General features: G+C 41.1%; 1 protein-coding gene across 2 annotated transcripts in view; it reads right to left on the reverse strand.

Moving 5' to 3' along the window:
- Positions 1–468, reverse strand: part of LOC113426977 (SLAM family member 5-like) — a 44,985-nt gene extending 44,517 nt beyond the window's left edge. The window contains exon 1 of one of the 2 annotated variants that reach the window (XM_026689431.2): positions 339–468. In XM_026689431.2, the coding sequence (XP_026545216.2) occupies positions 339–393 (55 nt within the window). In that variant the 5' untranslated portion in view covers positions 394–468. The remainder of the gene's footprint in view (positions 1–338) is intronic. The other variant, XM_087943250.1, reaches the window with a different exon arrangement.
- Between the last annotated feature and the right edge of the window lie 14,117 nt (positions 469–14,585).

The following is a 14,585-nucleotide window of genomic DNA, read 5'->3' on the forward strand; positions in this document are numbered from 1 at the left end:
GTTTACTTACATGCTCTGGACCAGCATTATTGTTATGTTTGAGTCTGAAATTGAATTTTTAGTCCTGTTAATCTAGACTATACTGTTGAGTAACATATTATATTCATATGAAGCATAAATAATAGCATTATCTTTATGTTTCTTATGCTTGTAAAGAAAAATGCAGGAAATAGTTTCTGTCTTCTGCTAGAGTTCGTTATTTCAATCTTATCTGCCTTCTTGTTGACGTTCTTTTCCAACTCAGCTCTTTTGGGCAGCAAGAAATTTCCTCTAGAAATCCTACCCAGCTTTGAATCTGCATCTAACGCTAGAAACACAGTAAGAGAAACACAACTTACCAGTTCCCAAGAGAAGGGCTGAGAACCACAGGCTGAGGAAAATCTTGTGAGACATGTCAAAGAAATGAAACTTCCTAGCGTCTGTAAAATATAGTCACTCACAATTCTCCCTGCAAATTGTACCGTCCCTTAGTGGGAGGGGCATTGCAATTTAAAATTGAACAAATATATGTAGCTGCCCATCAAAATTAAACAACCCACCCTAACCCCAAAAATAAAATAACCATGAAAGCATTAAAAACCATTGAAACTATTTAGTTAAACAAAATATGCAATAAAACATTGAAGGAAGAAGATAGCAAAATTCAGGATGCGGCATGTTCCCATGAGACAGCGGTTGTAGGACATGTATGATAATTTTCCCAGGTAGGTTTGAACAGGAGCCCAGGAGATAGGCAAGGTGAAGCACATCTCGTTTTTTTGACAGCACTGGAGGCAAAGATGGACCTCAAGAGTCTTTAGAGCCCACAGCTGCTTCTCTATTGGCCCAGACCATGTTGTGGTCCGCCAGCAGCAGGTGCGGATGGCTGAGGTCTCGGAGAGTGAGGACTTGGATGAGGAGCCTGCGTGTGAGGCAGGGATGGGCCAGGACCATCAGGGAGTGGAAGGCTGCCTCTGGAGAGTGTGGAGGCTGGCAGCAGTGATGAAGAGGCCCCCGAGGAGCCTGTGCCCAGGGCTGCTCGGAGGAAAGAGCAGCTGCAGCAGCACGGGTGACTCAGGAGTAAGGCTGCAAGGTGATGGCCCCTCCCTCAAGAGATAAAAGCCAGCTGAGAAAGCAGAGTTCTTTGCAGGAATCCCGAAGACAGGCTGCAGTTATTCTCCCTGCGCTTGGGACTGGACCCTCGCTTGCTTCTGCAGACCTTTGCAATGTGGCCTCTTTTTCCACATGAATGGCAGAGTGCGTCAAGAAATTTGCAATCGGATCGTGGGTGGTTTGCCCCACAACCCGCGCATTGTCGCGGGAATCGTTGGGTTTGTTGGTCTCGTTCGGACCGGAGTCGGTTGACCTCTTCCTCATCACTTTCTGATGGGGATTCTAGGTCTTCATGATGCGCCGTTGTTGAGTGCCTCTCGGGGCGAGGCGAGGTGTCATTCGCGAGTTGGCAGAGCGGTGTGTTGGTGCGGCGCATTCGAGCGGCCGACTTCCTGGTTGCTTCTGCTGCAGTAGCATCTGCGATGGCATCGGCAAGATCGATGTCCCCTTTTGCCATGATCTTGCTTTGCACCGCCTGGTCATCTAATCCCAGAACTATGCGGTCTCGCAAAGCTTCTTCGAGGTTGGAAAACCCACAGAGGCCTCCCAAATTCCGGAGGTCAGCGATGTAGTCTGCGAGACTTTCGCTTTTCCGTTGGTCCCTCTGGTAAAATTCATGTCTTCGAACAAGTGTGGGCACTGCGGGTGCATAGTGGGCCTTTAGGAGGGGAGCGAGGGCGTCCCAGTCCATTGATTTCACTTCAGCCGTTTTTGCAAGTGATTTCGCCATTTTAAATACGGCCGGCCCGCAATGGGGTCAGGAATATTGCTCGTTTCTTACCGGTTGTCGCGTCCTTTAAGTTATTGGTCTCCAAAAACATTTGGAACCGATCCATATATGAGTCCCAGTCTTCGTTTGCTGGGTCAAATGGAGCGGGTGGTATAGCACCGCTGGCCATGTTGCCGTCATTGGTGCGTGTTCAGCCACGTGCTCTGTTTGGCGCTCTTTGGTGTTCAGTCAGCTCTATCGTCTCTTGCATCCCATCCTCATCGCCAGTGTTATATTCTGGGCATGGGTGCAAGTAATCGAGACGAGTCAGTGACTTAGTGAACTTCAACTCTTTATTAAGGAACAGAAAACAGAGAGCAAAACCCTTGGGCAGCAGTAGCCCTTTTATAGAGCTAGCTACTGACCTGTTAACCAATGACCTGTGTCCACATGCTTAACTTTTGGCCAATGAAAGATGTTACACTAATAGCCAATCAGGTTGCTCCATGAGGACCAATCCCAGTTCGCTATTCAAGGGCCAGTCCAAAGTGCAGGATTTCAAGCCTGCTTAACATAATGTTAATAAGTTTATTAAATGGTTTTTTGTTAGTTCATAACAAAGGCCACTCATCTTCAAATTGCCCCAGTTGAGAACCACTGAACTACTTTCCCAGGCTATCCAAGAGAAGTAAAAATTATTCCTGTAAAAAAAAGTGCAAAAGTAGACATATTTTTCTCTAGTATATTTCTCTTCTGTATAATCTGAGAAGCCCCTGATGAAATATTAACAAATACAGTTGTGCTAACAAGACAAAATCCATTAAGCATAAGTCCACATTAGGGCAGTTGTCATGAGGATCCAGAAAACACCCCAGTTAGTGTAAACATGGCAGGATATAGCAACTATTAAGCAAATGTTAAGTAAATTATTAATTGTTGAGCATGTTACTACCATGGAGATAGACTGTGAGCTCAGGCATCATCCTAAAAATCATCTGAGAATTTCCCAATGCTCATTTTAACCAATGGGGCAGTGATGAAGGTGGGAAGTTTTGGGGTCTTGAGTGTATAAAACTCTGTACAATCATTTGTCTCAATGCCCCTTTGTGCCTTTACCCAGAAGAGGACGTGCTGGCTTTTTGCAAAAGCTCTGGAAATTGTTCATGATGTCTCCTGTTGATTCAAAACTGAAAATTTATAATCTCACATGCTGAACACAAATCCTCCATGAGCAAATTGCCACTGTTTTTTTAAAAACAATTCTTTTATTTTTTTAGACAAACATACACAAACACAACATAAAAACATCAAGCCATCTTCCACTTATGTACATACAGTGTGTTGGTTGGTTACAAACATTTTTGTGCATCCACTCTCCATAGTCCTCATTTACAATTACTTGTATATATTCTCATATTATCAATCAAATATTCCTAAATACATTATTATCATTGTTACTCAATCATTTGACTATACTATTATTCATTCATATTATGCGAGATATTCCATATTTTTAAATTGATTTATCTTATAGTAATTCATATTATCATCCTAAATCTATCCCATAGTTATAATATAATAATACGTCTTTATATATTCTATATAGTTCTATTCTAAAGTTCTACATATTCCATTACCATATTTTATTTTCTAACCATTGATAAAACAAATTTCAAATCTTACAGAATTGTTTATCTTCTTGTTCTCTAATGTCAAATGTTAATTTACTCATTTCAGCACATTTCATTATTATCTTGATAACTTCCTCCTGCGTTGGTATTTTCTCATTTTTCCAATTTTTGGCAAATACAATCCTAGCTGCTGTTAATACATTTACAATCAAATATTTCAATTCCTTACTGTATATTTCAGGTAAAATTCCCAATAAAAATATCTCCGGTTTCAAGTCTGTGTTTTTTGTCATTTTTTCCAACCATGTGTGGATTTTAGTCCAATATCTTTTAGCATCCGCGCACGTCCACCACATATGGTAATATGAGCCAGGTGTCTGATGACATTTCCAACATTTTTCAGATTTGTTCTTGAACTTTCTTGCTATTTTTGTTGGGGGTAAGTGTCACCTGTAAAACATCTTATACAAGTTTTCTTTATATGCTGTTGTCATTGTCATTTTATAATTTTGAGACCACAATTTTTGCCATTTCTCTAGATCAATCCCATTTCCAAAAATTTTCCCCCAAGCAATCATTGTTTCTTTAACTTGTTCTTCTTCTAGCTTAATTTCTAATAAATATCCATACAGTTTTTTAATCACCTTATCATCAGTACCTGTCAAAATTTTATCTGTCAGTCAGTTTATCATAAAAACCTTCTGTTTTGGAATCTTTATCATATCTAGAGCGTATTTGCGCATATGAAAACCAATTCATCTTTATACCTTGTTCTTCTAGTTTTTGCATAGATTTAAGTCCACCCCTTTCATTCAATATTTCACCATATCTGTTTGTTCCTTTTTTAATGTTATAGGATAAGAAAATGGTTTGAAACAGATATAAAATTCTAGGTAATATATTCATCTTAATTGTTGATATTCTCCCAATTAATGATAAGTGTAATTTTTCCCATTTCGCCAAGTCTGCCACAATCTGTTGCTTGAGTTTAATATAGTTATTCTCTTTAAGTGTACTACACCTTGCTGTCAAATGTATCCCCAAGTACTTCACCTTATTTGTGACCTGGATTTTCAAAACATCCGTCAATTCTTCCTTTTGTCTTAATAACATATTCTTTGTCAAAATCTTCGTTTTATCTTTATTTATTTTCAAGCCAGCTACTTTTCCATATGCCTCTATCTTTTCTACCAGTTTAAATGCTGTTTCTAATGGATCTTCCAAAATGAAAACCAGGTCATCTGCAAATGTTTGCCATTTAAATTCTTCCTTTTTAATTTTCATCCCTTTTATGTCTTTTTCTTCTCTAATGTTTCTATTTAACACTTCCAAAGTTAACACAAACAGCAGAGGTGACAATGGACAGCCTTGTCTTGTCCCTTTTCTTATATCAATGGAATCCGTCAATTCTCTTTTCTTTGGTGGGAACGACCAAAGAAACATTGGCCCAAATGGGTCCAGCGGATTGGCAAGCAAAAATAGGCAAACTTTTATTAACACAACACATAACACCACATGCTGTTGTGACTCCGAGACTTGAACCTGATCAGTCAGCAGATGTGGGTTCGAGCGAGGAAGAAGACCTGGCACTGAGATTCGAGCCTGCATTATTAAGTGACTTGGAGGGGAGTCAGGTAGAGGGAGAGGAGTTGGATTCGAGAGATGAACCTGATTTATTGGACGATTCAGAGGCCACTCTCTCCCCTGAACCTTCTTCCCTAATTAAACCTCAGGTGTTAACTGTTAATCAGGAAAGTGTGTCGGAGGTTTCAAGCGGAGAGGAAACTGCCGGATGCTGGCTGGATGCCAGAACTAGGAGAAGATTGAGACGTCAATCTCAATTAGAAAAGAGACGTCCAGCAAAGGATTAATTAATGAGACTGACACGCCCTCTCTTAGAGGATATAAGGGAGCGCACGACTTTGAAATATTTGCTGGAAACAAAGTGAGTTTTGCCTTGGAAAGAACTGCGTCTGATTACTGCGTTGTGATTTACGAACTATACAGAATTGCCGGACAGATTCTAGGAGGATTGCCAAAGGACTCTGAAAACAGAGCAATTCAATCTTCTGTCTCTGGTTTTGTAAAGTATTTGAACTATATAACTTGAAGTTTCATCTGTGGATACAGGTGGGACAGAACAACATGCCATCACCCATAGGAGTTCGGCAGAGTTGTTATTAATGGGCCGAAAGTGAAGATCACAGCTGGACCGGCTACACTCCCACTATCAGCCAGACACACCAGCAGACTCCAATACCAAACGTAGGTCATTCGTCATGGGAAACTTAGTCTATGCCTGCAACTACATGGCGGGGGGGGGACCACATGGATGCCAGCAGAAATAATACAAGTCACAGGTCCCCAATCTTAATGAGTAGAGCTAGAAGATGGTAGGATCTGAAGAAGGCATATAGACCAACTCTGGGGGTGACTGTTACAAAATAAGGGAAAACAAACCAACATAGATCAGGCCCTCAACCCAGGGAACAGGGACGATCTAGATCAGGGGTCGCCAACCTTTTGGACCTCAGAAACCACCAAACTCATACTTTTAAATCCCAGGGACCACTAACTGGTTATGTGAGTGTGGCTTAATTTGTGGGTGTGGCTTGGTGGGGTCATGTGACTGGCTGGGCATGGCTTGTATGTAAATATGATGAATATTTATATAAATATTGAATTTTTTTTATTTAAAAAAAGAGCAAATTTTACCCAAAATCAGGCAAAGCAGGCAGGCAGATTGAGTTGTTCACAGAATCATTCAGTGATCTATCTATCTGCCATCGGCTAGCTCAGTCTCTCAAATTTGCTTGCCGTGAGTCTGCATTAAATAACTGAAACTTCGGTCTTAAGGGAGGTTCGGCTGTGCTTAAAAGCAGAGCCAAAGATCTAAAGACTAGCTAGAAAGCAAGAAATCCAACCATTTCCTGCTTCCTAGCTAATCTAAATCTCCCGGCACAGCAGAACAGATGATGGTAGGAAAAAGAAAAAATAGAAATTTAGCAGACAAGTTTGTCGGGTAAGGAGTGAGTGGGCGGGGAGGGTTCCTGCGGGCCATGTGGGCGGCACAGCCTTGTGTTTCAGTGCAGCCTGGATTAATTGCTTTGGGGGGTGCTCTGGGGGTGAGATTTCTCTGCAGCCCACCAAAATTTTCTCATGGCCCACCAGTAGACCACGGCCCACCGTTGGCGACCGCTGGTCTAGATGACTTTTCAGGCACACTGCACTCAAGCACAGGAGAGGTACACAGACACTTAGCGGATGCACCTGGGATCCCATGGCGACCAGCAGAAGACAGAGGCTCAGGTAATCCAACCGCAGAGATGACCATCCTAAATCCAAGGGCTAACAAGCCAGAGGCACAGCAGAGAAGCGGCCAAATGGGCCCCACCAGCCATCGTGGAGAAGTGGGAGATCCAACTTTCCAGGCTGCCGGACACGAACAAGCCGAACCATGCAGACCAGGCCCCACCCACAAATGCCCCGCCTACCTCCATGACTATGTAATGTAAACAGAATGCAATAGGCTAACGGCTCTTCCGGGAAGGGAGGGGTGTTGAATATTCAAGGAGGAGAACCTGTGACGTGGACTTCCCTCATTGGTTCGTTTTCCAAGCGGAAAAAAGAACCAGCTGCCAGTGGCTGAAAATTGGGACAGCGCCCTGTACAACGACCTACAGGGAAGCTGCGGCAGTTTGTATTTTTTACTGGAATTGAATAAAGGAGTTCCTTAACCTTGCCTATGCAGTCCTGCCTCTTCACTCAGACCCCCAATTTAACAACCAGGATGATGAGGGGACTGGAGCCTCAAACATACAATGAACACAGGCACTTAGCGGACACACCTGGGATCCCATGGCGATCACACACCTGGGATCCCATGGCGATACAGGAACTGGGCCTGGCTAGTTTAGGGGAGAGAAGGAGCAGGGGAGACAGGAGAGCAGTCTTCCAATATTTGAGGGGCTGCCCCAGAGAGAAGAAAGGGGTCAAGCTATTCTCCAAGGCACCTGAAGGCCAGACAAGGAACAATGGATGGAAACAAGGAGAGATTCAACCTAGAAATAAGGAGAAACTTTCTGACAGGGAGAACAATCAACCGATGGAACAGAAGTTGCCTTCGGAAGTTGTGGGAGCTTCATCACTTGAGGCTTTCAAGAAGAGACTGGACTGCCATCGGTCAGCAATGGTGTAGGGTCTCCTGCTTGGGCAGTGGGTTGGACTTAATAGCAGTAACTGTGAGAAGGATCTCGGAGCCTTAGTGGACAACCAGTTAAATAGGAGCCAGTCGTGTGCAGCGGCAGCCAAAAAAGCTAATGCAATCCTAGGTTGCATTAATAGAGGGATACAATCAAGATCAAGGTAGATAGTAATACCATTCTATAAAGCCTTAGTAAGGCCACACCTAGAGTACTGCATCCAATTTTGGTCACCACACTATAAAAAAGATGTTGAGACTCTAGAAAGAGTGCAGAGAAGAGCAACCAGGATGATGAGGGGACTGGAGGCTCAAACATATGAAGAACATTTGCAGGAACTGGGCCTGGCTACTCTAGGGAAGAGAAGGACCAGGGGAGACAGGAGAGCATCTTCCAATATTTGAGGGGCTGCCCCAGAGAGGAGGAAGGGGGTCAAGCTATTCTCCAAAGCACCTAAAGGCCAGACAAGGAATAATGGATGGAAATTGATCAAGGAGAGAGATTCAACTTTGGAAATAAGGAGGAATTTTCTGACAGTGAGAACAATCAGCTGATGGAACAGAAGTTTGAAAGTTGTGGGAGCGTCATCACTTGAGACTTTCAAGAAGAGATTGGACTCCCATCTGTCAGAAATGGTGTAGGATATCCTGCTTGGACAGGGGTTTGGACTAGATGATCTACAACAGTGGTCCCCAATCTTTTTTATGCCGCGGCCCGGTACCGGCATCAGCTGGGCGCCGCCATCTTGTTTTGATGAAAAAGTGCTTCCGGTGAGCTTTTCCGGGTAGAAAGCTCACCGGAAGCACTTTTTCATCAAAACAAGATGGCGGCGCCCAGCAAACCAGCGGCCCGGTAGGATTTGTTCCATGGACCGGTACCGGTCCATGGACCGGTGGTTGGGGACCCCTGATCTACAAGGTTCCTTCCAAATCTGTTAATCGGTTAACCTTGTTACTAATTTAACAACTGCAGTGATTCACTGAAGAAACGTGGCGAAGAAAGTCATAAAATGGGACAAAAGCCACTTAACAAATTTTCCCACTTAGCCACAGAAATTTGGGGCTCACCTGTGGTCGTAAATCAAGGACAACCTTAGCTTGTGGAAAATCATCCACAGGGAGGCTGCATTGGTCATCAGTCTGAAAAACAGACGTCAATCACTTTTTTTCAGTGCTATGGTAGCTTCAAACAGACACTAAACAAGGGGTTATTCCCTCCTTTTGGAGTGCAGCTGCTTTGCGCGGCACAACAGATAGCTGTGCGTCAGCTGTTGAAGACACAGGGAGAGTGCAGGATTGCAGGAGGGGAGCAGGAAAGCCTCTGTGCATGTGCAAAGCGTGCCCACCAAGCCATGCCCACCGAACCGGTGGCAAACCACTTCGAAACCCACTACTGCTTTAGAACTTCCGGTTTGCTCGTTGTTTTAGTTGGAGCGGAATCCACAATCATGCGTGGTTTTGCTCCGAGCTAACTTGCTGGAGGGTCCCAATCGTGACCAGAACCACCCTGGAGGGGTGGTGAAGAAAGGGGGAATCACCTGGAGGGTTGAGGGGAGCCACAACTCCCCTCGCTGATAGGGGTTTTTCACCCCTTCCAAAGGCAAGCGGTAGCAGTGGTCTTAAAATGGCCACCACAAAGGCAAAGAACAGCCCGGGAAACTAAGTTTGTGCTGGAGAGAAGAAGCAAGCAGAGTGCGAACCTGGCAAAATACATGGATTTTGAGGTACCCTGGTACTTAAAATAAAGGACCATATTGGAGGAAAGTGTGTGGAAGCTGAGACCAAAGAGAGAGAGAAGGAAATTGGATTTTATAAAATTGGCTTGAATTACTGTACTGGATTAATTTGGAGGAGAAAATTTAAAGGAAAACATTTGAACACAACAAAGGTTTAGAAATTAAACTGGATAACTATTGGATTATTGGCACTCAAAGGGCATAATTAAATGCTGAAATTGAGTCTGTGGAAATGGAAAAAAATAATAGTTAATGATTGAAATTAGCGAATTTAATAAAAGTAGTATATATTCAACAAAGAAAGTTAAAGTTAAGGAAGGAGTGGACAGTGAAAAAGGCTCAAGAGCACCACCTGATGGTACAGGAAAACTTCAGTGATCTTTTTTTTAAAAAAGTGTTTGGTGTTTCTAAGAAATTGGACTTTGGAACTTAAAAGAAAGTAAAAGAAACTCCATTATAAAAAACAAAAACCCTGGAAAGTGACATTAGAATACTACAAAGGGGAAGATATTTGAAAATATCGACATAGAACCACCTGGTGAGTGTGGGAAACAGTTGGGAAAGGGCCACTTGAAAATTTGGAACAGGGATTTAAGGACATTGTTGAAAATAAATTTAAAAGATACTGGCTGAAATAATATACTGGACTTTGGGACTGAATATATCAATTAAGGAAGAGGAAAAGAAAAAATGAGAAGATACAATGGAAGAATTATTTGTTGAAATGAGAGCGGACTTGCAGGACATAAAGGGAATGATGAAAACTAGATTTGAAATGTGTAATTACGTATTACAGAAATTAGAAATGGTGACCCAGCGTGTAGAAGAAGAATGCAAACCGGAGGGGGAGGAATTTAACAAAGAAGAAGCCAGCTTTGAAGAACAAAGGGATCAACAATTACTTAAGCAGGGGGGGGAAGGAATTAAAATTAAAAATGTGTGGTCTGATGTGATAATAAAAGGGAAAATGGTTTGAAAAATGGAAAAAAGGAGAGGGAAAAAGTTGAAAAGGCAAGTTCAAAAGAAAAATCAAAAGAGGGAGGGAGAAAAAGTTAATTGGAATGAGAAATGGAGAGGAATAAGAATGGGGAAAAGGGGAATTAAAAGAAAGGACCAGAAAATAAAGAGAAACAGGAAGCAAAAGAGGATGAAAAGGAACTATATTGTTAAAAGAGCGAGAGACAATGGGTTAAATTAAAAAAGAGGACAGGAAAGAGATTCCACAAGGTAATAAGGTGTGATATAAATGATTAAATATAGAAAATAGATAAATATGTAACTGATGTGATTTTTTTCTTTTAGATTCTTTTTTCCTTTCTCTTTCCTGTTATTAAAGAATTATTGCTATACTAGACATGGAATTTAATGGAATAAATATGGAATTGGGAATTTATAATAAAAATATCATATGTTGATGATTAACGATGTATAAGAAAAGGCGGAAGTTGATGAAATGAGAGTTATTATGGAAGGATTAATATCAGTTGCTATAATTAATTGATTAGACTAATATTTTTGTAATGTACAGATGATTTATAAGGTGATTGAGAAAATGTAATGCAGAATCTGACAAAAAAGTGTGTGTGTGTGTGTGTGTGTGTGTGTGATATAGTAATTAGGGAGATGGTATCAAGATAGATTGAAGGTGGCTGGCTCGAATTAATAATCAGAGGGGACAATTTTGCATTAATAAACTTAAGGATTGATAAAATTGCAAATATGACAGATAAAGGTAATTTGGGAAATGAATATAGAAATGAGATGAGAATTTCAAATAGCATTGTAAAATAAGATATGAGAATACTCTAATGAATGAAATAAGTTATAATATGAATTGGAATTGGATAAGTTTAATACTTAAATGCTAATAAGGCTAATGTGATATGAAATTGAACAAACAAAATGAATAGGTAAATATGGTCATGTTTGTATTGTATTGAAACCTGGAACCATACTGCTTGCCAAATGAGATTCTTTTATATTTAAAAAAAATTGAGGAGGAAATTGAATAATGAAATTATTAGGTGTGCCTAACTGATATGGTGGTTGGCATTAGGAGAGAGCGTTGAAATTTATTTATTTATTTTTTATTTATTTAATTTATTTTGTCAAGCAATTATAAGATAACAGGTATAAGTAAAAACATAGTTATGAATACATGGATACATATAAGAAAAATAAAAATATAAAAGAAACAATAGGACAGGGACGGTAGGCACATTGGTGCGCTTATGCACGCCCCCTACAGACCTCTTAGGAAAGGGGGTGAGGTCAATAGTAGACAGTCTAAGGTTAAAGTTTTTGGGTTGGGGAAGAAACCACAGAGTCAGGTAGAGTATTCCAGACATTGACCACTCTGTTGCTGAAGTCGTATTTCCTGCAATCCAAAACTGTATAAGTGGGGGTGTGGGGGAAGTTTCTTGTTTGTGCTTCTTTCCTATGCTATGCGCAAGCGCATCCCTTTATCAAAATAGGCCAAGGTCAACGGACAGATGCCTCCTCACCACCTGAAGATGCCCCACATGACATTACATGCAACTTTTCATTGGATGGACAGTTTGAACTCTTGTGGATGGGAACGTTGCCATCACTTTGTATAGGTGATTTTCGCACTCAGTTCCTCAGATTCAGAATTCCTTTGATGCTACCACTTGATTTCCAGTAAAAGATATTTTTTTTCTCTAATTAACGGAGTCTAAGGGTTTCTTTCTTGGATTTTGAATGGAGCAGCAGCTGACAGCCCCTTACCAGAGGGAGCCCCCTTGTGGAGTACTGTGAACCTGTTACCATGGCAACTTCACTGTGCTGTACAGTAGAAGCCATTTAAAGTACAACAGGCTGTATCTTAACAGAACTTGAATCCAAAATGCACACTATCACTTTCATATATATATATATTTCATTCCTTTACATTTCAGCGGCCAAGGCGTTCCAGAGTTATGCTGCAACACACACACACACACACACACACACACATATGTACACCAAAGATGGCATTTAATTTCATCGTACGAGGTGCAATGACAATAAAGTAAACCATTAAACTCTTAAATGATTTATTGCTGGGCCTCAGAGGGCTGTATAGAGATGCTTCCAATGACTTTGGCAAGGAGTTGGCTACTAACTAGATCGGGGTTTATCCTGTGGCCACACTGTCGAAATAGTTCTTCTAACGATGCAGTTGCCACCCGAGCCACTGAAGGTTCACAATCACCTTCCAGATCCCGGAGAGCTGAAACGAATCCAAAAATCAAATTATTTCCGGGAACGACCTGGAGGAGCGACCCTTATCAGCGACAGGGCTTCTGGAGAAAAAGCCCTCTGGCTTCAAGCTAGCAAACTTTTAAACTCACCAAGGTAAACTCCTTCAAGTTGTCTGGAGGGAACAACATCCGGTGTTAAATACAGTGCACAGCAGGCTAGACAGGTAAATAGAAAATGTTGATGGAGTTAGCAGAGACGGCTAAATCGACTGCTTTGATTAAAGAAAAAAAAGACACCATTCATTTGTTTCATATTTGTCTGTGAAACATGGCTCAACGCATCTCTCCCCTGGCTCCATTACCTCAGTAAGAGACTATCATGTTTACCGATCTGATTGTGAAATCCGTAGAGGTGGTGGTGTTGCTATCTTCTATAAAAAGTCCTTACATCTAAAAAACATCCAAGTTACCCAAGAGCTTGTTCTTCCTGAGACCATTATCTATGAACTTAAATATCACATTTTGGTTCTTACTATGTTACAGAGCCCCTGATTATGACATCGAACATGTAAACAAACTAAATTCACTACTAACATGGGCAACATCCTGTCCACCACACGCTTTTATATTTCTTGGTGACTTCAATCTACCTCAGATTAAGTGGACCCTAAACGAATGTAGAACTGAACCCACACATGCAACCTTCTACGATGCTGTAACAAACCTGGGACTGGAACAACGAGTAACCAACAATACTAGACTTAACAACTGCCTCGATCTCATCTTCTGCAATAGTTTGAATTCAATTTACGGAATACAAATTAAAGAACCCTTTTCCAACAGTGACCACAACATTATTGACTTTTGTCTCAACATATGCCCACACAAAAATCAACACAATGATGTGATCCCCAATTATAACTTCAAAAAAGGCAACTATGATCTTATAGACAATGATCTCTCATCCCTTGATTGGCAATCTCTATTCACTGGATGCAATACTGTTGAAGACCATTACAACATATTTTTACTTGAAATCAAAAGAGTCATCAAACTATATGTACCAATAACAACTCCAAAAACCAGGAAAAACAGATTACCCATAACAATAAGGAAGCTTCAATCCAAAAAGAGATCACTTTGGTGGAAAAACAAATCTGGTCACATTGCCAACTTCAAAAGCCGATACAAAAATTTATGCCACCAGATAAAAACTGAATGCACCAATTATCACATTAAACAAGAAGAAAACCTTCTACGCACCAATTCCACCCGCGCTTTCTACAATTTTGTAAACAACAAACTAAAAGACTCAAGGTCCATCCCACCCCTGAAAGGACCTAATGGCAAAGACTGCAACGATGACACCATCAAAGCCAACCTCTTTAACACATTCTTTGGCTCAGTATTTGTAAACAGCAAGGAATCAAGCCCAGTACTTCCTAGTCGAATTAAAGTCAACTTCAATGATCTAATACATATCGATTTTACAGAAGACATTGTTGAAAGAGCACTGCACAATCTAAAACCATCCCTATCTATTGGACCGGAGAGAATATGTGCCTATTTCTTAAAAAAGCTACCCACTGCCATAGTCGAACCTCTAAGCGTAATCTTTGAAAAATCTTTCAGGACCAGCTCCTTGCCAAAACTATGGTCACAAGCCACGGTCATCCCCATCTTCAAAAAGGGAGACCCCAGCCTAGTTGAAAATCACAGACCAATCTCCTTATGCTGCGTCACCTGTAAAGTCATGGAATCAATTATTAACCAATCCATCATCCTCCACTTAGAGACAAACAACCTACTCTCTAATAAACAATTTGGTTTCAGAAAAAAACTATCCTGTAATCTGCAACTCTTACACTGCAAAAACATATGGACTACACAACTCGATCAGGGCAAAGCAATAGATGCAATCTACATAGACTTCTGTAAAGCCTTTGATTCAGTGGTACATGACAAACTACTCCTAAAACTAAAATCTTATGGTATCTCTGGACACCTACATAA

The sequence above is a fragment of the Notechis scutatus genome, chromosome 14 (genome assembly GCF_049901735.1).
Source record: "Notechis scutatus isolate UNSWTSFEM ecotype Mainland chromosome 14, rNotScu1.2, whole genome shotgun sequence".
Lineage (NCBI taxonomy): Eukaryota > Metazoa > Chordata > Lepidosauria > Squamata > Elapidae > Notechis > Notechis scutatus.